Here is a 27,395-nt window from a genome sequence, read left to right on the forward strand (position 1 = left end):
GACCTGCAGCAAATCTGCAGCAACTGTGTGATGCTGCCATGTCGGTATGAACCAAAATCTCTGAGGAGTGTTTCCACCACCTTGTTGAATCTGGGCCACGAAGATCTCAAACAGATCTGAATGTCAAAAGGGGGTCCAACCATCACAGCCATGTCGCGGTGAGCTCGTTTTACCCAGCTACTAGACTGTTGATGCACGTTTATGTGATCATTTTTATTTAAATGCTACAAATTCAAGTTCATCAAACAACCAGTGTCAATGAATGCTAAAACCCACAGATACCACAAATAAAAACATCAACTTTACAAATCATCACATAATCTCCTCAGTAAATAAAAACATTTTTCTTTACATAGAAAAAAAGGTAGATTATACAAAATACAAGCACAGCAGTTGTATTACATTAAACCAAGAAGTAAAATCAAAAGGTAATATCTGTTGTTCCACAGGATGAAGACAATGGGAATCAAATATCAAGTAGGAAACTGTATTTTCTTTTTTCTTTTTGTTTCCATTTTCTTTTTCCTCTTTTCTTTTCTTTCTTTTTTTTCCTTTTTTTCCTTTTTTTTTTTTACAAAATGATGCTATAGAGGATAAAGTAAGTAATCAACCACGTCAAGAGATAATCCCATCCTTTCAGTTTGATATAATCAAATCTAATACAACCATGAAATATACATTTTTCAAAAGAAATTCAATTCACCTTTAAGGGTCACAGCCTTCCTTTTTTCATTGAACAAATAGAGCACAATAAATCAGGACAAAGAGAGAAAATGTTTCCAAACTGGCCTTAATTCAAAGTCCAATAGCCAAACCTTTATTGTCCTTATCCTCAGTGGTGCAGAGACACTGCCTCGTAGTCCAGTCAGGTTAAATATGTTTGGGTTTTGTTTTTTTTTTCATTCGTGTCGTTTCGCTGATGTCGTTTCAGACATACTGCTCTTTGGGAAAAGTGTACGCTGCTACTCCTGGAGGAGGAGAGGACAGACCTGGTACAGAGGGGTATTTAAAGATGGCAGTGGTGTGTGAAGGAGGAGAGAAGGTGTTTCCTGATGCGGCGGTGCTGCTGATGGTCATTGCAGGGTTTGGAGGAGTAGAGTGGTAGGGGTGCTGGGGAAGAAATGTAAGAGGCGGGTTGATTGGAGGGGAGTAGGGCTCTGGGTAATCCTCTTTGTTACAGGCCAGTCTGTAGCTCACATAGTCAGCTGTGCTTGGAAGCTCTTCGTAAAACCGTGCTGAATGCTGTGAAGAAAGGAGGCGTGTTTATTAAAGATCTACAGTATTGTGAGTCTTGAATCATCTGTGGGGGGGTTTTAAATTTCACTACACTGAAAAAAGGGATTGTCCATCTCTTGGATTTATGTAAGCATCTTGCGTGTATTCAACACAATTGCCTGATGCTTTAAAGTGAAGTGTAGATATAGTGTAAGAAACTGCATGATATGCAGAGATGGTATATTAAATTGTTCATATCATGTTCGAGTGAGTAAGTAAGTCAATAATATAGCAATGTTAAATCTCGCGACACTGCATGTGATTTCATCTCGACGGCTTTGGATGGTGGTTTGAGGAAGGCATCCATCTCAGTCAAGTCGAGCAGCCGCTGGCGGCTGGGTGGTTGTTACATTTACAAAAGTCTAACTTGTAATTTGAACAAAATAATTTCATCTTTCTATGGTGAACGTAATTAAATCATGTATGATTTGTATGAAATTCAACACCTTAATTTGTTCTTGTTGAGATGACATGATACAATCTAGTAAGAGTGGTTAGTTGCTGGATTTCAAACTTTTGTCAGTCCTGGATTGGTGGCATGGTGGTTAGCGCTGTTGTCTCACAGCAAGAAGGTCCTGGGTTCAAATCTGCAATCTGGCTAGTTTGCACTGGGTTCTCTCTGGGTATTCTGGTTTCCTCCCACAGTTAAAAATCATGCAGTTATTGGAGTTAGGTTAATTGGTGGTTCCAAATTGCCCATGAATGTAAATGGTTGTTTGTCTCTATGTGATAGACTGGTGAGCTGTCCAAGGTGTACCCTGCCTCTTAACTTATCACTTCAGGGTTATGCCCCCCCCCCCCCCCCCCCAACTTGTATAAAGATAGGAGGAAGGTAAATCCATTTAATGTTTATGTTAACCGGACTCTAGACTTTGTTGAACATTATATAATATGAAGATAACATGTAGTATTTAAGTGACCACGTAGTACTGGGGTAAAAGCTATTGAATAGTTTTGGAATAAAATGACAAAATCGTGAACGATTAAAATATTCCAGGAGTTCAACTTACTTCATCTACATATGTTTCAATCATGTTTAATCAACACAAAATGCACAGGTTTATTGAATATAAATAAGTTGTGTTGATTTAACTAAGTTGTTTAAGTTTCTGCCAAAGCAAAACAACTGTGTGCCACCAATGTCCACTATTGAATTAAGTAAATCCAACATGGTCTTTTTTTCAGTGAAGGAAGATGGGAAGCAGGTGCAAACTTACATGGAAATACATAAGGCATATAAGGCAAAAAAAGAGTTTGTACAATTCTAATAAAATTTACAGTCAGTATTTAGTATGACTGCCTTTACTCTTCAACATAGCCTGAACACTCTCAGTCAAGCTTTATTGTAATTTCCTTAATTAGTCTTCAGGAATAATTCTTTAAGCTTCTTGAAGGATATTCAAAGCTCTTCTTTGGATGTTGGCTGGCTTTTCCTCCTTTCTCTGTCAGGATGACCCCACGCAGCTAATGCTGATGTCCAGGGTCTGGGGAGGACAATCGATGACTGATAGTGCTTTGCTGTGTTTTTCTATCCAGGTATGCTTTGGATAGAATTGGAAGTGTGTTTGTGGTCATTTGCTATGTTCATGTTTTTCTATCTACTATAATCTATGTTCACCACTGGCTGAAATGCAGCCTTGAACCGTGACAGAACCTCCACAATGTTTTACAGATGGCTGAAGACAGTCACTGTACCTCTATCTAATGACATTTATAAATTTGACACTGATTTTCAGGCCAGTTCTTGTGTAATGTGGCATACCACCACCCTTTTCTCCCTGTTTCCCTTCATTAAGAAGCTTCTTAACATCCACACTTCTACTGAGACCAATCCTGATGAGGCGTCAGTGAACAGCAAACTATTCAAGAGAGGGGCCAGATGCATCTCCCAGCTCCTGTGTCATGTTCTTGCTGGATTTTTCTTCCTGTTTCTTAAGAAAGTGGCGTCAGATACTGTTTATCTGCTGTAAATAGTTTTCAGGTCTTCTGTTGTCTTCCACTTGTCCAGTTACTTGAAATTTCCTGAGAACATACTGCACACCAATCAAGGTTTTTGGCTAAAACCTATTTGGGGATCATCTAGATGCCAAATTACTATTTTATGCCTGTCGAACTGTGTTATGGTTGACATTCAAATAACTAAATTGGGGGGGTGGGGGGGTGGCTGCTGGTAATAAAGTGTCTAACAGTACAATTTAAAATTAGTTCTTTCTTTTGAGCCAGTGTGTACACTCAACACTGGTTTAACCCTTGAGTTAGATGACTTTTTTTAAGCTTGAATGACTCAGTCGGTGTTAAGTGGTTTAACAAACAAACAAACAAATAATTCCTCTAAAAATGGTCATGAACAGTGGAAAAAGCAGCAAAGAAAAGCTTTAAAAGGCCTTTATGAACTTGGAAAACTTGCTCAATCCCACTTAAAAAAAACAAGTCTGTCTTCTTGGAAGGAAAACATGAAGAAATGAGGGGTAATTGTATCCAAGCTAGTACAAATCCTGAACTATAGGTACATACTTTACGACATAAAAGTCCTCACTGAAGTTTCTGTCCTCTCAGTAGTGACCTGGAACAATTTTATTTTTAGTTTTATTTCTATTTTATTAGTGGATTAGCCAAATCCCTGTGGACATTTTACAAACTTTTTAAATATGTGATATCTAAATTCCACTCAGTACAAATGTTACCTGGACGTCATCTGCTGGCCTTTTTCTTATTGGCTGGGACAATTTTCTGGATGGAGAGTCACTGATCAAGCAGAAAACAAAATAAGTGATGTATTAAAGGCTTTAAACCGTGTCGTAAAAAACAGGTACGTGTGAAGCAAAAAGATGGAGAGCTGTTTACGTACGAGGTGTCGTACTTTCTACTTCTTATTTTAAGCACCAGGACTGTGATAGTAATGCCCAGGAGCACTCCAGCAGCCAATAATAAGGCGATTACGCTGATGACATCACTCGTTGCTATCTGCGGTAATGGTTTTTCTGCAGAAAAAAAACCCAACAACACATTTTTAAGGAAAAGCTCCAAAAACTGTGCGGCACGGAATATTTGAGTGTAAAGCAGTCACAGTAAGCAAAACCTTGTTTCTGAAGGAGTGTTATATATTACTATTATTAATAGTAAAGCATTAACAATATCAGAAGTAGTAATGTTGAATTTCAGACAAATTCATGTAATCTTACCTAAAACGCTGACCTCCACGGAGCCCGATCGTGTCCCGATGCTGTTCGTTGCATCGCACACGTAGATTCCCTGCAGGTCATACGTGACCGGCCCTTTAAAGGTAAGGACGTTGTCTCGGGTCTCAGCATTGCTCGGGATGGTGCCATTAATCCTGAACAGTACACAGTGGTGTGAAATCAAAGTTTACAAACCCAGGAGTTTGTAAACAGAAACACAAAACAGAAGCTACAAAAATATATAAAGCCGTTAGGAATAATAGACTCCTGTGTAACTGATAAAGTAAGACCAGATATTACAATGTTTCTTAGACACTCAGAAGTATGGAATGCCAGGACTGCCATAATGAATTAATTAAATACACCATTAAATAATTAATTAAATGTGGCAATAATTAATTAAAATGGGAAATAATTAATTAAATAAATAGTTATGACACATGTAATTAATTAATTATTGACACATTTAATTAATTATGTATTTCACATTTTAATTAATTATTGACACATTTAATTAATTATTGACACATTTAATTAATTATTTATTGACACATTTAATTAATTATTTATGTATTTCACATTTTAATTAATTATTGACACATTTAATTAATTATTTAATGATAGATTTATTTATTTCATTTTGGCAGTCCTGGTGCCTGGCTCTCACCATGAAATAATTTTATCTGTCAACCTCACCCATCAAACTCAGTTAACGCTGATCGACTCAAAACCATTGCTTTGGCCTGGTGGCCATTGTTTTTAGCACACAACAACCAGCATGTGGAAACTAACAGAACTGAACTTTGAAAAACCCTGTTTGTGTGTGTCACCAAATACAGTTTTAATATTTTTTTAGCCGAGAATGTAGTGGTTTAATCTTCATGTGTCTGGTCGGTTTCTCAAGATACAGCCTCTTTGCAAAAGTGCTTCGATGATTTCGGAGATGTCTGCCCAGTCTCACGGCAAAGCGGGGGATAGACCCGCTCGCCTCGCAAGCAATCGAGCTGTTATTACCGCCGACAAAGCGCATGCCCCGGTACACAGCTGTAATAACCCCCGCTGACACTGACTTATTTTACTGAGGTTATATTTATCGGGGTTTTATTTCCTGATGTTCTTATGTGTCCTACGTGTTTCACTCGCCAATTCTGAATTATAACTAACATTAAAAACATGTTTAAGGAGGAGAGAGAGCAAATAAATTCGATTAACAGCTGATCTTTGGGTTTTTGTTCAGTAATCAGCGTGACCTGTGTATAAACGCATAAAAGAGATAACGTTGGTGTTTCCGTCATGTAGTAACTGCTGGCTTTAACTGTACAAAGGTTGTTCAACACTATGACACACATACAGACTTCATGATGTTCGGCTAATATTTTTATTGTGAATATTAATCATGAGGGTAAACGGACCTGCACACCACAGAGCGAGGTCAGCATGTCCACGATATCTTCAGCTCCTTGAGTTAACCCAGAGTTTCCCAGCTGACTAATCTAACTGTCATCTACGAATAATTCACGGGTCATATCAATATGATTTTACAGAAAAGCATCCTTAATACTGCCAACTATTCCAGAGACGTGAAAATCTACAGCATAAAGAACACAAAAATATAGCAGTCTAACGCAACACTGTAACAGAGATGAACCGTCAGTTTGTCACAGATCAAAGTGGAATGAAAGCGATTGGTTGAACAGGTGTTCGTGATCTGTGTTTTCTGCATTTTCATCAGGGTAAGAGACTCAGCAGTTATAACAGTTATACATTTAATAAATTACCAAATGAACGCAAGAAACGAGCAAACCTGTTCCGACAATTTGAGTTTGTGTTCCCTCAGCTGCAGACTCGTTGCTGTTTAAATGTTTGAGAGGAAGATTAGATATAAAGCAAACGTCAAACATAGACTCAGTCTGCGTTCACATTTGATATGAGGCCAGGACGAATAATGGCTGTGTCCTGTTTTAAGATCATACATGTAAAATTGTTGTCTGACCTCCGTCGATCCAGCCGCTCAGAGTTAACTGAAGTTAACTTGGATAAATTATAGTTAAGGAGTATCACAGATAACACCCACGTGAGCTGTGTGACTGTTCACCACTACACTGAAATCAGTAGGCTATTACTGAAATACACGTGCTATTTCATAAACTATGATATAAATAGGGAGGTCCTACTCCCTATTTAGAGAAAAATGTCAGCTCGTTCTTTATGTTACAGAAGCACAGAGACACAAGACCAGGTGGAAAGACACGATCGTTAAGTGAAAATGAGAATCTGCGAATGCAACATGTGGAACACAGAGAGTGGAATATGTAAACAAACCGGTTAACATAACCCCCTCGGTGCACTCTGCATACTGACTGTTAGCAGAGCTACTGAAATCTCTGAAAATATCTGAGCACTTTTGCAAACATGTTCTATGTTGACAACCTGACCAGACGTGAAGATTACAGCGCGACATTCGCGGCTAAAACACTGTTAAAAGTGTAGTTGGTGACAGAAAAACGGGGCATTTTAAAACTACACCACCACCATTGCTGCCTGTGATTTGAAATGCATTCTGGGATACCTGGCTGCCCCAAGTCTACACAAGCAATCGATTATCTAGGATCGACCTGTTTTGACTTACTTTGCACGGCAACCAATCAAATGTTAGAGAAGCTGCATGGGCAGCGTTAACCCCGCCCCCTGCGTTTGATGGGTGAGGTTGACAGATAAAATTAATTCAAGATGAGAGCCAGGCGCCAGGACTGCCAAAATTAAATAAATAAATATATCATTAAATAATTAATTAAATGTGTCAATAATTAATTAAAATGCGAAATACATAAATAATTAATTTAATGTGTCAATAATTAATTCATTACATGTGTCATAACTATTTATTTAATTAATTAATTCCAATTTTAATTAATTATTTAATGGTGTATTTAATTAATTCATTATGGCAGTCCTGGCGTTCCATACAGAAGCAGCTGTTAGGCTTTAACTTTTTAATTATGAAGCAGATTCTGATCTCCCCATGTGGAAGTTAAATTATAAAAACACCTTCTGTTCTTATAAGCCTCATTACCACTATTTGCCACTAGATATGAAATCTCCCAGGAAAATGAAGACTTGTTGAATCAAAACAGGTTTCTCCTGGAGCTATCTGGAGCTAAAACGGTGACTAGTAGGACAACAGAGACCACTACGTACACTCTCCCCAGAAAAGGAAGAAAGAATGCTTTTATCATAGGAAGCTAAAAGGGAAAGAAATACAACCAAGAGTGAACCTCACTTCAGGGCTCGCAAGAGTTTAAAAGTTACATTCAGTCTATATTATTTGAACTGGTTCTTTATATAAAAGCCTGCTTACATCGCTGTGGGACAGGGTTTCTGTGACAACTAAAAATATTGCTCTTGAATGAGCTGTTAGGTCAGCCATTGCACCCAAGACGGCATAAAAATGAGCTAAACTGAATTAAATTGACACTATTGTAATTTGGTCAATAGTATAAAGGGTTTACATGTTGTTTGTGACTATTAATCAGTCAAATGGCAGTTTAATATAATGCATAAGCAGAAGCTGAAATCACACTCGGACACCACGCTGGTGAAGCCAGTGAAAATGATCTGCTCTCTGCTGCATGAGTGCTGAAAGTAAGAAAATAAATGTTAGAGCTATACTCACACTCTCCACTGATACAGAGAGACGGCTGGATTGGCATCAGCTATGCAGCTCAGCTGAACATTGTCTCGGTTCAGGTACCAGTTTCCATCAAACCCATCCACTAAAACATCTGGCTCATCTGGTGCACACATGCACAAACATTTAGCTGGCAATACTATCACAACAAAAGCTCTCAGTGCCTGTACTGTCATGTGGTTATTAGGTTTAAAAGAGGCCTACACTGAATATCGAGGGTGACGCTGTCAGTGTAGACTTCCTCATTGTAGGTGGTGACGCAGGTGAGCGTCTCTTTGTGCGTTTCTTTGCTGGGCACCAAAATGTAGTCGCTCTGAACCGTGAATGTCCCGTCTGAGTTCCTGTACTCTCGGGTGGTCACTTCTCCAGGTACCCTGGTCTCCCACCTGCTCACATCAGTGAGGACTTAATGGAGATGCACAAATACATGTGTATGCAGTAAATGTAACCTAAATGTTTATTTTAGTGGACAAAAAGTAGAAGTTTTTAAAAAGAAGAAAGCATGGAGATGAGACATTTAGCAGTAACACTCTCATTATCTGAAGATGACAAAGGCAAACCTTAATCAGAGGACAGCACGCTGTGAAAAGGAAAAGTGAATTCCCACACACCTGATTGTACCGGGTGGCTTTCCATTGGAAGAGATGCAGGTAGCCACTGGAGTTTTTAGGTTGGATGAACGAGCCACCAGTGTTGGTGTGGACAGACTCATCTGAGTTGTTGGGCGAACTGTGAAAATGTAATACAACACAATGTTTGATGAAAGTGCTGATAAGTAAAACTATGGCTTTGACCTTATATAAACTGTATAGACAAAAGTACCGGGCCACACGTTACATGTACAGGAGCCATGAAGCTCCCAGCACACAGTTTTTGTGCTGATGTTAATGTAAGAGGAGGTTTGGAGCTCTGCAGTTACTGAGTCAGCAACTTTTACGCACTATGGAGCTCAATACTCAGCGACTTGTGATTCTTTACGTGGTCTGCCTCTTTTTTTCCAGAGTTGCTATGTTTCCTAAACACCTTAAGAACAACCAATTCTTTCACAAATGTTTGCAGAGGCTAAATGTATGGATGAAAACACCTGAATTCAACGATTAAGCGAAAGCTTTCGTTCATATAGCGTATCAACAGCAGTCACCTGAAAGCTGGTTTACACTGTATATTTAGGAAAGTAACAAAATCAATCAAGAAAACTTCTGTTATATGAATGAAGAAATGAGTGCGACAGTGCATTCTCCACCTTGAAAAAACACTAAACTTGTTACAGATGAATAAAGAACCGCCTAACAAAACAGGATTTTTTTTTTAAAACGGTGCACTGATGATACTTTTTTTTTTTATTTAGGCCAAACAAAATTATGAAATAGTTGGGTTGTTTCTTGATTTGAATATGATGTCTTCAAATGTCCTGGCATGTCTGACTGCGAGTGTTCAGATAATCCAAAAACTCTGTAATAAGCAGCTTAAAAGATGGTGGGACTGTTGATATTTTTAAGAGAGCAATGCACTGGCACTCTAAATATTCAAATAACCAAATCCATCATCTCTGACATTCATATTGGTTTTCCTGCTGGCAGATACATGATGACAGTGATTGATGTTGTCTGTTAAAATTAGAGAAACATGAGGAGTAGATGCATTTGATTATGGACCTCACGTTACAAGTTTTTGTTCATGAATCTACAGTTTCTAAAGTCATGAACCTTTTATGCTTATCATAACTCTAACAAGTTTACGTCCAGCATCTCCTGTCAAGGATAGAGGATGCCAATCCACCTGTGCTACACCGACAGATTATCCATCAAAGGTCTGCCTTACCGTAGACAGTCAGGTTCACTGTGTTCTCTCGGTTTCCTGCGGGAAAGGTGGTGTATTCGCAGATGTAGGTGGCCTCATCAGAGAGGCGAAGTGAAGAGAAAGTGATGGTGGTGTCTTCAAGAGTGGGAGTTCGTCGCCTCACCGCTGCATTCTTGAAGGTAACGCGGTCCCTGTAGGGCGGGGCCACAGACACACCCAGGGATGGATTTGCTATTGCCACGTTCTGCTTTGTGCCGTTCACCAGTTTCTGCCATGTTACCTAAAGAAAGAAGGATGATTCACGATGGAGAAAAGATGCCTGACATGACGGAGAACATCATACTGCTCAAGTTTGAAAGATCTTAGATGAGCCACAGATGTCACACAACAAATATGATTTGAGGCAACATTGCTATTGTAGGAAATGAGTTTATCCCATTTGGGTCAGGCCCATCATTTTTTAGACAGTGGCACAAGTTTTGTAATTGTGTCCCTGTACATCATAACATATTTAAAATTAAATCATGGAGAAAAGATAGATTAAAAAATCTTTATTTGCCACGTACTAGAGACATTGAGCAGCGATTAGAGTCAAAGCTAAATAAAACAAAGATAAATTAAGGGGCAATATGTCAAGTTATTTCAAGTTTAAGGAACAGCAAGTCACTGTAAATTACTATAAGCACTTAAATAACTATAGTATGAAAACACATTGCATGCTATGGAAATGTTTATTACACTTGTGTGTATTTTAGTCAGTCCTTATTTTGTTTCTTGCCATCATTCTGATTGTGGCAGGAGAGAAGCTGTAGTGGAAGTGTGCTGTGTCTGCTGTGCTGCGTCTCAGGCTGTGTGCTGACTGTTTTTTTATTGTTATTAAGGATGGGGATGTCTCGGATGATATGAAGTGCTCTTATCTTACAGTGGTTTGTTTCACTGATGGAAGATGAAGCCTTATAATCCCTCTGCAGTCTTTATGACTCTCTGGAGAGCCTTCCTCTCGGCTTGGGTGGTTTTTCTATACCAGACAGTAATGCCAGGAGTCAGGATGCTGTCCATCAGTTCTCTGTAAGCTTGAGTGAGGGCATGAATGCTCACTTCTGCCTTCCTGAGCAGCATGATGAAAAAAAGCTGCTGCTGCTGGAGCTTTTTCACTGTTGCTGTGATGTTTACAGTCATAGTCAATGTCACATGAAAACCAAAGAACTTGTGGCTCTCGGCTCTCTTTATGACCCAAAATTCACACATTGATATTTTTTAGCTGGACGGCGATATAAGATATATATCTCGATATTTTTTTTAAAGCCATAAAGTAAGAACAAAAAGAGAGTTCTTAGTCAAAGCTGTGTCCCAGATGTCACACAGGCACTTTTATTAACATACAGCATAGATGTACATGAAAAAAATTACTCAAAAATAAATTGTGAGCATTTATTAAATAATAATGCTCCATATATAAAAGAAAACTATGTTGTTTTTGTGTATAACAAAGAGCTCACAATTGTGCAGTCAAAATGTAAACTAAAAGACGCTGAGCATAATAACAAAGAGACAGATTTCACAGCTGCTCTGTTCCCAAGTTCTACTGCGTGACTGACAGCCTGGAGTTTGAAATCCGCTTTGTAACTAGGGGTGGGTTTTTATAATCGATTTATCGATTAAAATCGATTCTGGCTTGGATTACGTAAAATCGATTCATTAAAATCCTGAATTGATTTTTTAATATAAATTTATTTTGCCGGAAATGCCAGAATCTCAGGTGAAATCTCACAAAACTTCAACAACCACCAAACAGCTAAAACAGTAAATGAGAGCAGGAACACGGATTCTGCACAAAGACTTAAACACACAGCGCAGCCCGCGGATCAGAATCAGATGTCGAATTTCTCACAGTCGGGGCTGAAAGCCGACAGCCCGCTGATTCTGATCTGCGGGTCCGCGCTTTGTGTTCACGCCCTTTATGCGCTGATTGTAAAGCTGTTAGTTTGATGTCTCTCCAAACAATATTGACCGAACCAGCAGCAAAAGAAGATCCAAACTACACTTCACATAAACATCGTCATGTATTCACTCTTACTTTTACTGTTTTGCTTCTACCACGGTGCACAGCTCTCTCTCTCTCTCTCTCTCTCTCTCTCTCCCCCTCTCTCTCTCTGTATGGTTTTCTGCATTATTCGCTTGCTTGTTAGTCTACCTTTGTTTACAGCGCTATCGGCCGACTTTTTTTTCTTTCCGTTTTATATACTTCCGAAAAGAAAACCTAATTTCTGCCGTTCAATGCTGAACAAATTTAAACTTTTTAAAATTATGCAAAATGCAAAATGCTTAGCCGTGTCTCTAATAAAACCGCTGTAACTTCAGAGGTAATGTTCATATGTTGATTAATGGTTTTCTTTAGTTTTTGATGTACTACAGAATATTTTTATAAAATCCCAGGCCAGGAAAAATCACCTTCATGTGTTTCTGTGTTTTATCTTCAGCTACTTTGACACAAAGGCATCTGCTGTGGCTCACACCTTTGATAAAGTCTTGCGTGTGTCAGCTTCCTTTTTATAGATACAAAAATATGTAAATGTACTAATCTGAATTATAATATTTCTGACTGTCAAAATTTCCCATATTCAAATCGAAGTGAATCGAATCAATCGAATTAAATCGAATCGTGGATCGAATCGATTCTGGACCTTGTGAATCGGAATTGAATCGATTCTAGAAATCAGTGACCATACCCAGCCCTATTCGTAACCATGTCTCTTAACAGGTGGCATTTATGGTCCTTATACACACACAATACGGTAATATTACGTTGAAGCACAGTATGTATCACTACACGAGGCTCCTCGGTAGCCGTAATGCTCCGACAATCCATCAAGCGGTGCAGCTCCGTAGCTTACCAAAGTCCTACTAAAACATTTTTTGACAGATTGCTGAGCTCCGTGTTATACATAAAATCGGTTCGCGGTCATCAAGCACAACCAGAATTCATACAAAAGGCGCGCTGTCAACTTTTGAGAGAATGAAAGGATTTTAGGTCGTGCAGCCCCTGTGGGCTTCATGGCTTTAGTGTGGTTAGCTCGCTAACACGTTGACGCCGTCCAGCCCCACGCACGGGGCGAATCGATGCGCAGTAACTCGTTAACAGAGATTTGCCGTGTCCATCTTGTCGCTGCCTGCAGGTGAAGCGATGGGGAAGGAGGAGGAGTTGTGTTCAGTGAAGGAGAAGCGAGGCCGAGTAACGTTGCGTAAAGACAAAAGTTGACGAAAGAGAGGCAAACTTGTGGCTCCACAACTATAATTATAACGTAACATAGACTATATCAATATAAAGGATATTGTCACATCTCGTATAAAAATATATCGATATTTTTAAACAACTCGATATATCACCCAGCCTTACTAAGAAGTACTAATAAATTCAGGAGACTAAAGGTCTGAAGTTAATTTCAATATGCTCTCAGTATGAGGTCCAAAGAGACGCTAATGGGGTGAAATTAGGCAGGAAAGACAAAAGACATCCAGAGACAGGAGAAACTTAAGGAGTGTCTAAAATTAGCTATTTGAAAGACACTGGCCAATTCAGTAACACCAAAGTTACCTGGATGACTGTAGAGTTGTTTTCCTGTTTATTACGAAGCCAAGTCAAGAACAATCTCAAGGTGGTATGCTTATTACAGTCAAACTCTATGAACTAGAGTCACCTTTCAGGATGTCTGCAACGCTCATTGGACAGATTAAACTAAGACTGGCTTTAACCAGAATAATGGGGGGAAAGAAAAGCAGGGAGAAGGATAGAAAGAGCTCATTATCCAAAGCACACCAGATTCTCACACACCTGCTGGGTCAGTGTGTGAGGTTGTGGGCAGGTATGGCTGCCAAACGGATTGCTTCACTGGTGTTTATTTATAATGTGACTGCTGGCAGAAGTAGCAGGATAAATTTCGAAATGACACTTTCTGATTTAATCAAATGCAGTGCAAAAAGATAATAACCCCAAAATGACTGAGCCAATTAGTCGACCACGCTCCACTAAGCATGTCTGTCGCTTACTAGCAATAAAACTGAATTTAGAAATACACATAAACAAGCAGCAACCTGATAAAGCATCTCAGAGGAAGAAAATCAGCATTTGGTTTCAGTCATGGGCTGCAAATGATTTGCCTTCATGTGATTACAAAAATCCATGAGCGTAATTATGAGTTTGCTCAGTTAACTTTGAACGTGGGGTTAAAAAAATGTCTGTAATTCTTAACTGTACTTCAAATGCATCTTGACTGATTCATTTAAATGTAACTATGATGGAGAAGAGACAGAAAGTTGTGAAAACTCCACCACTTTCCAAATACTTATGGACCAGATTGCATTTAGCAGTGTTTATTTATTTGTTTTATTCAACCAAATACAGATTTCAAATACAGATTTAGATTGACTTCTTACCACAGAGACAATGTTGTAGGGATAAAAAGCAGTTTACAAGACTGACATCTTATTGTTAAATGTTAGTGCATTTCTACTATTTGTGAAAACCATCACTGAGAAATCCATGTAAGAACCTGTTCTGTGTTGTAATAAATACGTGTACTAAAAACGTAATGGTTTCAGTGGCAAAACTGCTGGTTCAGCTCTTCAAATTTGAGTCTATGTATTCCTGTTTTTGCTCTCTATGGTGAATTTAATTTGAACATCCATATACAGAAGAAATAGTTTCCTATTTCCATTGAAATTAGTGAAATTAGTGCATGGAGATTTTCAACAAGAGTCTTGTGGCTTGTTGATGAATAGAAAAATTGTTTTTAAAACATTATAGCTTTTCAACATCGTGTTGCCGTGGTTACCACCAGCGCCTCACAGCCCTCTGCACTCTTGGATCAAACCTGATGGTCAGTTTGGGGATTTTTTATGTGGGGTTTTCATGTTTTTCTTTGCTTGCATGGGGGTTCTCAGATCTCCTCCCAAAGATCCAAGTCATATGTTAGCTTAACTGGTGAGTTTAAATTAGCTATAGGTAAGATAGGTATGTGAGAGTAAGTGGCTGACGAGCGTGTTACTTTGGTGCTTGCTTAATGTCAGCTGGAATAGACTCCAGCCTCTCATGACCCCGGTTGGATAACCGGTTTAGAAAATAGATCGAGGTTTACTATTATTATTATGTCCACCACACTTGCATGCAAAGGCAAATTACTCCAGGTTTTACTGGATTTGTGTCCCATTTACTAAAATGTTTAAGAGGCTGTCTCTAAAAACCTTATTTTAAGGGTTTATCATACCTCTGCTAACTCTACTTTTAGCCTTAGTTTTGCAAATATAGTTGTGGTTTTGTCATCTCAGTGATAATTATTATTTGTCTGTTATATCCATCCATCCATTTATCAATCCATTTTTAGTGTCACAGGGGGGGCTGGAGCCAATCCCACCTGTCAAAGTCTTTAATTCAATTTTGAAGACAGACAATAATAGTCATTTAATAGTCATTTAAAGGTGCTCTATTTGGAAGGTAAACACCCTCCAATAATAGAAGGAAAACACTAACAACCAGACAATCAACACTGAGCAAGCATTTAGTGACAGCTGGAAGGAAAAAGTAGCTTTTCACCAGAAGAAACCTGCAGTAGAACCAGGCCCAAGTAGAGGCAGCCATCTGCCATCCTTGATGGGAGGGTGACGGATATACTGTGTTTTTGTGATTTAGTACGTTTTGGACCGTGTACACTTGGCATAGTACATTCATTCAGGTGAGCAATTAATACCTGGGAGATTTTGACAGGCGGAGAGCTGTTAATGAACCGGCACAGCAGATCCACCCTTGAGCCAACATATCCCGACTTCCCATCATCCATTTCCACAGTCTGTCCATTTATTCCTAGAGGAGAAGCAGAAGAGGTTAAAGACACACAAACACTCCCATGAACAAACACACAAATACACACGCTGACAGCGTTAGACTGGTGTGCTTTAAGTTGTTCACACTCAGCAAACATGTTGAGCTCATAAAGTGAGCTGAGCTGTGAGAGGTGATTTCAGCAGCGTAACGGGTCAGCTGAGGTGGAATGTTGTGGATTAGAGAGAGATAAAAATAAGCGTGATTTGTTACTTTTCCCACTGACTTACTGATCCCCTTCAACAAATCCAACACAGAGCCACACCCACCACATACACAAGTACAAGTTAGTTAGTGGAACTTACTAACTAACCAAACCATCATTCTACATTAGACACCGTAGACATAATTTGCACATGGAAGGGTTTCCGTGTTTGAAATAATTAAAAAAAGAAGAAAACAAACAAGATCACGAGGTGCCATATTTCATTCTGCAGGCCAATATTTTCATGTTATGAATAGAGTCCATTAGATGCTTTAGTTTACTTTCTATCATAGAAAATAAATTAATTAATAAATCAGTTCTTGGAGTGTATACAGTACTGTATGAATATGTGGTTATGGACTTGTAGTCTAATGCACTTTGAGTAGTATCATTAGAAAAATAATTTGAACTTTAAATAAATCCATCTTTATCAGTTCCCTGCCTTTGGTTATCTTAGTCTAGTTAGTTTTGGTTTCCTTATTTACTTTGGACGTATTATCAGCTTAGCTTGGTGACTCCTTAAGAATAACCATTTACAAATTCACCTAACAAGTGAAACATCCCGAGCCATGCAAAAATAGGCATGCGGTGTAAAAATCCAAATTAAATATGCAGTGCTACCAGCTCCATATTTACCAGCTTTTGAATAAGGAAGCAGCTCAGAATAGGATCTAATAACTTTCGACTTTGCTTGTAAGTTCCCATCATTGTTTTATTAAAAGCTTACTTTCTGTTTGCTCTATTCTTGCCAGTCTCAGAGTGTGTGCATTTGGATCTATTGAATTAGTATTGAGCTTTAATTTCAACTGTCTATTTATGATTAAAGAGGTGGCTGTGAATTAGGAAGTAGAGTGGGTTTATGATAAAGATACTAACTGATAGGACTGAATACAGCTTTGTGGTTCTCCCGACGGCTCGAATAGTGCTCCGGTGATATTTGCTGCGTTACTACTCCTGGACTGCACTGTCTTGTTACACACTTTATTATTGCTGTGCTAACAACACACAGCTGTATCTCTAATTTAATTCCAGAGATCTTGCTGATGTAGACACAGTTCATTACCAACATAAAGTGAACTCCAGAGCATTGTTCAAAACTCAATTGCCTCAATCAGGACTGTTAAGAATCCTTTCAAATAGTTTGACCACTCTCTGAATTTTAAGCATCATGGGAAATCACCCACTTAGCACTGAAAGTCTTCAGCAAAGCAAAATTGCAAGGGCTCAGATTTAAGGCCTAAGACCAAGATAACCAGAAAACTGATTTGCAAAACTTTTAACCCCTATAATTTGTTGGACATATCTTCATATATATGTATTAAAATGCTGCAACTGAAATTGTTGGGTTTTGAAAAGCACATACTAAGGACTGATTTTTAAAAAAATGGGATATGGAAAAAGTTGCTGGTATAAACCTCACAGTTTTTTTTTTTTTTCATAGGCTGTTACATTATCCATCTATACGCTTCCACTTATCCTTTTCAGGGTCGCCGGGGGCGCTGGAGCCTATCCCAGCTGTCTTAGGGCAAGAGGCAGGGTACACCCTGGACAGGTCGCCAGTCTGTTGCATGATAAAGTGTGTAACAAGACTAAAAAATATCAGAGCTGAGCGAAGCTGAGTCTTTCTGAAGTAAAGATGGGGAGGCGTTTCTACCACTCTGGGTAAGAGTTTGCGACCAAATGCTTCAACGACTGATGAATAGCATTTCTCAACATAACATCAGAGCTGGTTTGGGAATTTCATTTTACTGTGCATAAAATCATCAAAAGACTCAGAAAATCCAGAGATCACCAGAGTCTGCAGTGGAAATCACTGCACGGACTCTTTAACGGCTCACAGTTCAAAAGCCAGCAAACGCGATGGTATGGAGGAACATGGTTGTTTGTTGGCTCACTGTCATCCAATGAAAACATTTGGAGCATCATGAACAAGAAAATACAACAAAGGAGACAAACTGAGCAGCTACAATCCTATAGACACTCACTGGATTTTGTTAGGCACACCTGTTCGTCTAACAGATGATTATGCAGTACAAAGGGGAGAATTTGTAATTAAAGAATAGATAGTAGCATTTCTACTACATCTGGTTTCTGGCAAATCAAATGGTAACATTAAGGGCAATAATTCAATAATTCTGTTCTATTTATATAATGCTAATTCACAACAACTGTTACCTAGTGGCACACAAAAGTCACTTTATTATGTACTGCTTTGTAACTCAAATATCTAACAGCCAATCAAATTGCAGCAGTTAAATACACTGAGATATGATTAAGGCCACCCAAAGTTCAAATCGAGCATCAGAATGGGAATGAAATTTGATTGGTCTAAGTATTTCAAAAATATATTGGGATTTTCCCACGCCACTCTAAGGCTTATAGAGAATGGTCTAGAAAAAAGAAAATATCTAGTGGGAAAAGGTGTTGTTGATGTCAGAGGTCAGATGGGTCAGGAGAGTAGCCAGACTGACTTGAGGTGATAGAAAGAGTATTAGTCCCACAGGTGGGAAATTTGTTTTGTTACAGCAAAAGTGCAAAGTTATGTAGCAGAAATTAGAAAACACTGGAATGCAATAAAATAAAATAAAATACTATATACAATAGAATAAAATAGAATAGAATAGAATAATATATACAATAGAATAAAATAGAAATACAAATGCTATACACAACTGAGTAAGAAAATACAAAAGTACAACTTCGTCAGAAGAAGAATTGTACAAGAATTGCACATATAGCAGTCTTATTGCATGTGTGAGGGTTTGATCAGCTGCAAAAGTCTTTGTTGTGGAGTCTGACAGCAGTGGGGAGGACCTGCGAAATCTCTCCGTCCCACACCATGGGTACCGCAGTCTCCCACTGAAGGAGCTGCTCAGTGCTGTCAGAGTCTCTTGCATGGGGTGGGAGATGTTGTCCAACAGGGATGACAGCTTAGCCGCCATTCTCCTGTCACTCTCCACCTCCACTGGGTCCAGAGGGCATCCTAGAACAGAGCTGGCCCTTCGGATCAGCCTGTTCAGTCTCTTCCTGTCCCCAGCAGAGATGCTGCCGCCCCAGCAGACCACACCGTAGAAGATGGCTGAGGCCACCACAGAGTCATAGAAGGTCTTCAGGAGTGGGCCCTCTACTCCAAACGACCCGAGTCTCCGCAGCAGGTACAGCCTGCTCTGCCCTTTCCTGTAGAGGGCTTCTGAATTATGAGTCCAATCCAGTTTGTTGTTCAGATGAACACCAAGGTACCTGTAGCTGTCCACAGCCTCAATGTCCATACCTTGGATGTTCAGTGGTTGCAGTGGAGGATGCTTGTGCCTGCGGAAGTCTACCACCAGCTCCTTGGTTTTACTGGCATTGACTCTGGAGGTAGTTCAGCTGGCACCAGTCCACAAAGTCCTGAGTCAGTCCTCTGTACTCCTTGTCGTCCCCATCAGTGATGAGGCCGACTATTGCAGAGTCATCAGAGAACTTCTGCAGGAAGCACTGGGTGGAGTTGTGGGAGAAGTCTGCAGTGAATATGGTGAAGAGGAACGGAGCCAGAACCGTTCCCTGTGGGGCTCCCGTACTGCAGACAACCCTGTCCGACACACAGCCCTGAGTCCTCACATACTGTGGTCAGTCGGTGAGGTAGTCCAAAATCCAGGTAGGGAGGTGATGGTCCACTCCAGAGTTCTCCAGCTTGTCCTTCAGAACCGAGGGAAGAATAGTGTTGAAGGCACTGGAGAAATCAAAGAACATGATTCTCACAGTGCTCCCACCAATCTCCAGGTGAGAGAGGGAACGATGTAGGAGGTGGATGATGGCATCATCCACTCCAATGTCAGGTTGGTAGGCAAACTGAAGTGGGTCCAGTGATGAGCTCACCAGGCAACAGTAACTCAAATAAGCACTTGTTACAACTAAAGTATGCAGAAGAGCACCCCTGAATGCACATCAAGCCTTGATGCAGCTGGGCTACAGCAGCTTTAGACCACATGGGATGCCACTCCTAACAGCTAAGAACAGGAAAATGAGGCCATAATTCTTGTGTGCTCACCAAAACTTGGATAATAGAACAAAAATGTTGCCTGGTCTCATGAATCCCAATCTCATCTGCAACATCTGGATATTAGCATCAAATATTTTGTATAAATGACCACCACGTGAGTCATTTAAACACCCCAGCCTGCTTGAGTAATGTTGCTGACCATGTCATCCCTTTATGACCTCAGTGTAGCCATCTTCCAGCACCTTGCTGAATCAGTGCGATCAGGAACTAAGACAGTTGATAAGGCAAAGGTAATTTGCTGTCTAATTTCACCGTCCTCTCTTAGCTATTTAATCAGTACCTCATTCAAATGTTCAATTTCATCCGTTGCCAGACTGAATTTTGATTGTGAACACTGATTTGTGGGACACAAAATCACACAGATTTACAGAGAAAAGGCTGTTGTCATTTTCCTGTCACGTTACAGAAACCAATCATGAAAAGTGTATAAACTCAGTACTTGAATAGATTTGTTCGGTCTCATCATATACATCTGCAGAGAATGTAATAGGCTTTTGTGCATTTGCATGCAAACATGCACTCAAGAGCTTGGACAGCTCTCTTAGGAGGACCCAACTGCACAATATGAACAAAATCTTTCCATGGTCAAACACAGCTGTGTGTTTTATGATATTAGCAAGTTTTGTATTAATGCTGGGGTTCACTGCACTTTGCAAGCTCATTTTCATTAATGCATTGTGTGCTTTTGTGGGGGGTCTGTAGGAGGGGGGAAGGCCAGCAATGTCAGATTACAGCATTCAGGATATTAAAGTGCATTTACATTACAGAATTTATGATCCATTTACTACTGTACATATAGACAGCTCATCATTATAACCTGCTTTGGTTGAAGTAATGCATAGTTGTTTTCAGAGTCTGCTCTAAACTAACCATTTTGTTAAGACAAGAGTTATGTGGATGTTTTTACAGTAAATGGAGTCTCACTTTATATATATATATATATATATATATATATATATATATATATATATATATATAATTAACCTGAAGCATTCTTCTTGTTCTAAATATGGAAATATGTAATATTTCAGCCATCACCTCCTATTCAATTTTAACAAAAGTGTTGCCAGTGAATGCAAGCTATTTCCCCGAAAATATATTGAGTCAAGGTAAACACAGCTGGTGGAAGATGAACATAAAGAAGCTGTGTGTTTGCAGAATGAAATATCTGTATCACTATGATACAACACTGGCTGTCCAGTTTTTAGGTAAATGAAAAAATTCATTATTAGAACTGCAGTTTCTTTGATTTACTGTTGACAAGAATTTGATCATGACAATATTAAGAATGTGTCTACGACAGCCCTTAATTTTTATTTTATTTTTTTTTGTGGCCTGACAGCACGACAAGAATAAGTACAGGTTATGGCGTACATTTACTTCATGTAATTCTATGATATAGCACCTCAGAAAGGTAACAATGGAGCATTTGTCTTCAACTTCAACTCAAAGCTTTTTAAAAGTAACAAATAACAGCTTGTCGCAAAAACAATGCCACTAATGGCTAAAAAATTATAAACACATATGTAAATGGCATTTAAAAGGATCCTAAAATGACTCACTAATGCCACAGCCTTTGTCTTTTGGTGTGCTCAATCATATGTTAGCTCTTTCAACTCACACTTAAAACTTTGAAAAAGCCTGCAAAATCATGAAGAATGAAATGTGTGGTGACATTTATGTGGGCCAGACAGTTCAGGAAATATACTGTACCATAACTACCAGAGGGGCTGGGAAGCCAGCTATATAAGCCAGGAAAACTCTTGCACCCTGTTTCCAGTCATTATGGTAAGGTATGCTAAATACATTTAGGACTGGGAACAAATGTGGCAGCGGAAACACATTTCGAGTGGCTGTGACAAGAAATTATTCATGCCAAAGATAACAAGGAGTCTTTGCCTTAACTATACACTGCTTAACACATTTATTAGACCAACTGTCAAAAAAAACAAACAAATATTTTAGAAATCTGTCACAAACTTGACTTTTAAGAAAGCCAAATTATGAATAAAACACTTGCTAATACCTTAATAACACTTAATGGTGTGACATTATTATAAAGTTTTACCCAGTAATTCTATTTTAGCATTAAAAATATAATTTTGATTAAAGAGGTTGCGCATACTGGTAGGTTAACCTGTGGCATATACACTAGTGGTGGTGGAAAAAGCCTGGAATTGTTCCACTTCATTAATTTAAGAACAAAAGTTCATTATTTAAGTACCAAATGATCATAAATGGCTGACTGCAGAGGAATCGCATGTTCCAAAAGATTTTTTACACCAATTTGTGACGATGATGCTAATTTCTGCTGAACAGGCTGTGTCACCTTCATTGTAAGGCTCACATATAGTTTGCAGCTCCATGCATGAAAATGACTCCTTTTAGAGAAAAGGTTCCTGACCCCACAGATCTGCTTAATCTACCTATTTTTCCTGCTTCTAACCCCAAAGATGTCGAGCAGTGAGTTTTAACCTGCTGCTTATCCCACCGCTTAAGATTTGCTCTTGCAGTTCACTTAACCGGGCAATTTTCTTTCACTGTTAATCATATCTGGTTAATATGAGACAACACGGCGAGTACCACTGAAAAGTGTAATTGTAACTTCATCCATGGCGTGACCCACTTTCACTTATGTGGGATTGTTTTTTTAACACACACACCTCCCATTGATAGCACCCCCTACTGAGCTGAGCAGCTGAGCTCATTATGGGCTTAAGGTAAGAACCAATAGACCAACTTGACACACACACACACACACACACCACATTCATATCTCATTTGCCCTACATCTCTCCCACGTTCCTCTTTCCTATTGCGTCCATTCACATTCTTCCATTGTTTAGAGTATGGGAAATGACCTCACAGCTCCACATGGCAATACTCCATAAACAGCACTGCATGGGCAACAGAAGAGCATGGGAAAAGCACAAAACAATAGCAATATTGTTTCACACTTGAATGTTCAACGTGCAGCCAGAACAGCCAGAGGACCATGCTGGACCTTTCCCTTGCATCCTGAGTGGATATCCCCATCTTTCTGCGCCATTACGTGAGAGGCTAATTTTAACATTTTCTTGTATGTGTGACAATTCAAAATAAAGGTGCCTGCAGGTGTTGTAGAAGGCTTTTAAAAAATAAGGAAGAAAGGCCCCAACTTATGAGCATTATCACGATCAACTTACATCTCTTAATTAACAGTTCAAGCATGAGTTTTATTATTGTACAAGTTGTCGCTGTAATTACTTTAAGTTCCTGTAAAAATGCTGATCTCTGTTTTCTTTAGAGCTGCCTTTTTTTCCTGTTGTTCCCTTGTCACAAGGGGTCGCCCAAACAGGTCGCTCTCCATGTTTGATCTGACAGCAGTTTAAACCGGATGCCCTTCCTGACACAACCCCAAAGGGGATTTGTGTCTCCGGCTGGAAGTGACCCACCAACCTTTTGCTTGCTAAGCAAATGTAAGCAACCAGTAAAATACAGCCCTAAAGAGATTACTAGTTATTGAAACTCTAATTAAAACAACTCCTAAGGTCTGTCTGAAACCACAAAACCAATGAAAAACAATGACCTAATGTGACAATACATTAAATTTAAAGTACCTCTGCAGCAACCAGTAGCCATAAATCTGTAGTTATGGTAGCAGTAAATTATTTTACAATTTTGGTCAAGTTAAACATTCAATTGCAGTTAAACAACTTTCTGACTTATGGTTAACTCATGAAATGAACAAAGTTTGGACTGGTTCACAGAGATCAAACTCAATACCAAAGAGATAAAGTAACTACAAACATGTGTCTGAGAGTTTAAAAAAAACCTCAGACTGACCTTATCACCTGCCGTGGTTCTGTTAATAAAGATTTATGCAATAAACTGCAGTGTTTTGCTACCCAGAAGAAAAAACTGACCTGATGTGACAGAGGAAGAGGACAGATTAGCAGTTTAATCTTTAGGACATCAAATCTGTGATTGATCGGGGATTATACACTCTATTTGTGTCTCTTTTTTATTATTGTATATTCACATTGAAAAAAATCATTTGAGTGATTAAACTGGCAAAAGAGGAAAACCAAACTATTTCCCTCTCTCTTTTTGGGGGCTTGACTGACACTAAGTCCATTTTTATGCGAGAAATTTACTATAAAAAGTTCAAAACTTCAAGTCAAACAGATATTAAAAAACTAATATAGTAAGACTTGTAAAGAGGCCCTCTTTAAAAGGTAGAGTGCTCATGCACAAAAACACACAACACTCACACCGAAGCCTGCCTTGTGCATACTACAGGTGGCCTGACAGTAACATATATGATATGATATATGCCACTATATGTAAATTCACACAGCAGCACCAACAAAAATGTTGCACAGCATCAAACTGACTTGTAGACTTCCATTTACTCCATTTACTAAACTGTGTGAGCTCCAGCCCATTTCTGTCTAATATGAAATGAAAAAAAAAACTTCTCTTTAATTTCCCCCCAGATCGATTATAAGCTCTCATTGTGTTTGTTTGGAATCTGTGTGCACGTGTGTTTGTGCGCGTGTAATACACACCCACACATGTTTGTGTCTATGCGAGTGTGTAATCCCTGTGGCAGCGCAGGAACGTGGAGAGTACGCTTGGCCGGTGTTCAGCGGGCAGTTCATGAAGGATTATGATGGCTGCTGCATCTGTGTTTGAGACATGAAAGGAGAACACAGAGCCAAGAGGGGGAGGTAGATGCTGAGAAATGAGGAAAATATATGTGAAGGAAGAGCAAATGTTTGAGAGACAATGGGGGACGCCGGGGGGGGGAGACGTAATATTTGCAGACTCTAATGAGAAAGGGGTACACAGAAGAGAAAGAAAAAAAACTGGAGGGAACAGACGGGCTGTGTGTTTGTGATGGATTATTTTTGTGGGGTAGCGTCTGTGTGTTCCAGCTGTGGACAGTGGATTATGCTAGAATTCATGATGATGTCTATTTGTTGGTCTCACTCAGCCTTTTTTTGTGTCAGTCCACAGACACGGATTTCAAACTTTTATATTCCAAAAGGGGGGGACAGTGTGGCGACAGCACTCACATCAGCCTGGTGACACCCTACACCATCCGACAGACCTGCAGAGGTGCTCTGAGTCTGCATGAGCCCAGAGAAAAGACAGATACACTGCAGCAACAGTCAGCCGGCTGGGACTTGGCAGCAATCAACTTGTTACACCCTTCTGCTCCCTGCTCTAATCCACAGCTCTGGCCTTCAACATGACAATCCTGCACACATGCACCAGCCTCATACTCACTAATAACACATGTATGCACACAGGCAAACTACTGCTCAGCTCACACAGGAGTTGGGGGGTTTATCACTGAACGAGCGAAAAAAGCAATCACAGCAGATGTCAGAGCAGCTCAGCGTCCATATGCAGCCACAATAGCTTTTGCCATTACGCAATATGTATACCTTGGTCCCACCCACCCACCCTCTGCTTCAATATTACAAGACCACAACTCTTATGACAGCTGCATGTTTGACCCTGGCTTAGTGTGATTACACCGCTGCACCTGTTACATTACAGCAAGAGTTACTCCATTCATCCAAACACATACACACACATTTATACGTGGCACACTTTCTCCGCTGGCACCTGTGTTTTTAGTGTGATTGCAGCAGCGCACCTGCTGACATTCTGTACGACTTCCTGTGGAGTTGATCACTGCTGATTGTAGTTTGACAGATGAAAAGGCTTAAACGGGCAGATGAGAGTGGAGTTTCATGCTGTGAACATGTCAATCACAGTGAAAAAAAAGATCCGGGGTGCAACAAATATGTCTAGATTTTTTCTGCCTTTAATGCAACATGCAAACATTTTATGATGCTATCATTAATGGTAATGTGTATTAATATATCCACCTGGTGTATAAGCATACAAAAATGCACTAATATTTAGCAGAAGTAATAACCACCCACAACCTGGCAACCCAAAATAAGAGTGCATTAATAAAACAACAGTCAGAGATGTGTTAATTCTCTATTTTATAAAGGGTTTATAAATATCATAAAGCTCTGAAAATCATGTTAGTTCTCTATCTTTTGGGTTAACCTGTTTATATTAAATGAGTTTCTTTTTTTGACTTCATCCCATTCACTGGGATCGCCAAAGAGCGGAGAAATCATGATTTTCACCTGGAGTTGGACAGATCAATCCAAAAATCGGCAGTATCGATACCAATGGTACTGAATTGATATTAGCATGATCAGTCCAATACTTTATGAACCCTTTTATGTTGACTGTGATGTACATGAACCTGAAAGGTGTGCTTTTATGCTGTTAACTAATTATCGTGGAAAGTAAAAATCACAGTGATTTAGTAGTCATTAAACTGTGTTTAGAATTAGCAAATTGACATTGATTCATCTCTTAAATTACAGCTGCCTCTACAGGTTCAAAGTATCGGTTTTGGTATTGGTGTCGGCAATACAGGTAGCGGATCGACATCGTATCACACAGCACTACTTTCACCTGGTTGAGCAAAACCGGGCTCACATTAACATTAATTAACGGGCTTTTGTAAAAGCAGAGTGGCTCACCTGGATTAACACAAGCTGTTATAAGGAATATCCACACTCCAGCCTTTTCCATGCCCATGCCACCCTTGCCAGCGTCTGGCTGTGGCTATTAAATTCCCTCTGTTAACTTGTTTTACGCCTCCTGCCTCCCAGACAGCAGTAGGTTCGGCTTCAGGAGCGTCTGTCTGAGTCCAGTCATGTATCCGAGCAAACAGCAGCGCACACTTCTGATTCACACACTGTTATCCTGATAAAAGAAAACGATTTCTCAAACTTGCTCCGCACCTTTGGTCACTTTTCCTTTCTCTGCCCCTCTTCTAATTGAGGCTGTGACTGCGAGCGGAGCTACGGCGTCTCTGTCCGACCGAGGCTTGGCGGGGATAAAGCAGCTTAACGCGTGGGCAGATTATTTCCGAGAGAGCCTACCCCCAGTCCCGCCTGACAGATATCTGCCACTGTGTGAGGGCTGAGCAGCGCAAACTGTTAGTGTGTACATCCTATTTTAAATGAGCACTCTTAGTTGACGCAATTAAGCGCTCGGACAGAAGCAGAGATTCAGCAATTGGACTTACCTCTGCCAACCCTCCTTTAACAGCGAGCTGAAACCTTACACATTAATACAGCCACAGTTACATTTGTGGTCTACTGCATGCTACCTTTTGAATTAAGCAATCAGTTAATAATAATGGAGCCTAGGTGTTGCAGGAAAAAAATGTTCCAACTGATTTGTGCTGTCTCTTTATTTTACTTTATATTTTCTTGTATGTATATAAATATATATTTATATTT

At 39.5% G+C, this 27,395-nt stretch overlaps 1 protein-coding gene across 1 annotated transcript; it reads right to left on the bottom strand.

Moving 5' to 3' along the window:
• Nucleotides 1-196: 196 nt before the first annotated feature.
• Nucleotides 197-27,075, bottom strand: nectin1a (nectin cell adhesion molecule 1a). Its single transcript, XM_085175009.1, has 10 exons — nt 26,628-27,075; nt 15,687-15,799; nt 9,964-10,222; nt 8,754-8,871; nt 8,347-8,528; nt 8,128-8,245; nt 4,458-4,609; nt 4,124-4,256; nt 3,960-4,020; nt 197-1,242 (listed from the first exon to the last, which is right to left on the bottom strand). The coding sequence occupies exons 1-10, from the start codon at nt 26,683-26,685 to the stop codon at nt 928-930; spliced, it is 1,509 nt and encodes a 502-aa protein (XP_085031135.1). The 5' UTR covers nt 26,686-27,075; the 3' UTR covers nt 197-927.
• Between the last annotated feature and the right edge of the window lie 320 nt (nt 27,076-27,395).

Source organism: Neolamprologus multifasciatus, chromosome 10 (assembly GCF_963576455.1).
Source record: "Neolamprologus multifasciatus chromosome 10, fNeoMul1.2, whole genome shotgun sequence".
NCBI lineage: Eukaryota > Metazoa > Chordata > Actinopteri > Cichliformes > Cichlidae > Neolamprologus > Neolamprologus multifasciatus.

Excerpts from the sequence above, each read along its gene's own strand:
- nectin1a (XM_085175009.1), bottom strand. The coding sequence starts at position 26,685 with ATGGGCATGGAAAAGGCTGGAGTGTGGATATTCCTTATAACAGCTTGT. Across the intron at positions 4,610-8,127 it reads TCTCTGTATCAGTGGAGAGT|GATTAATGGCACCATCCCGA; the intron begins GTGAGTATAGCT and ends TGTACTGTTCAG. Across the intron at positions 4,257-4,457 it reads CGTGGAGGTCAGCGTTTTAG|AAAAACCATTACCGCAGATA; the intron begins GTAAGATTACAT and ends TTTTTTCTGCAG.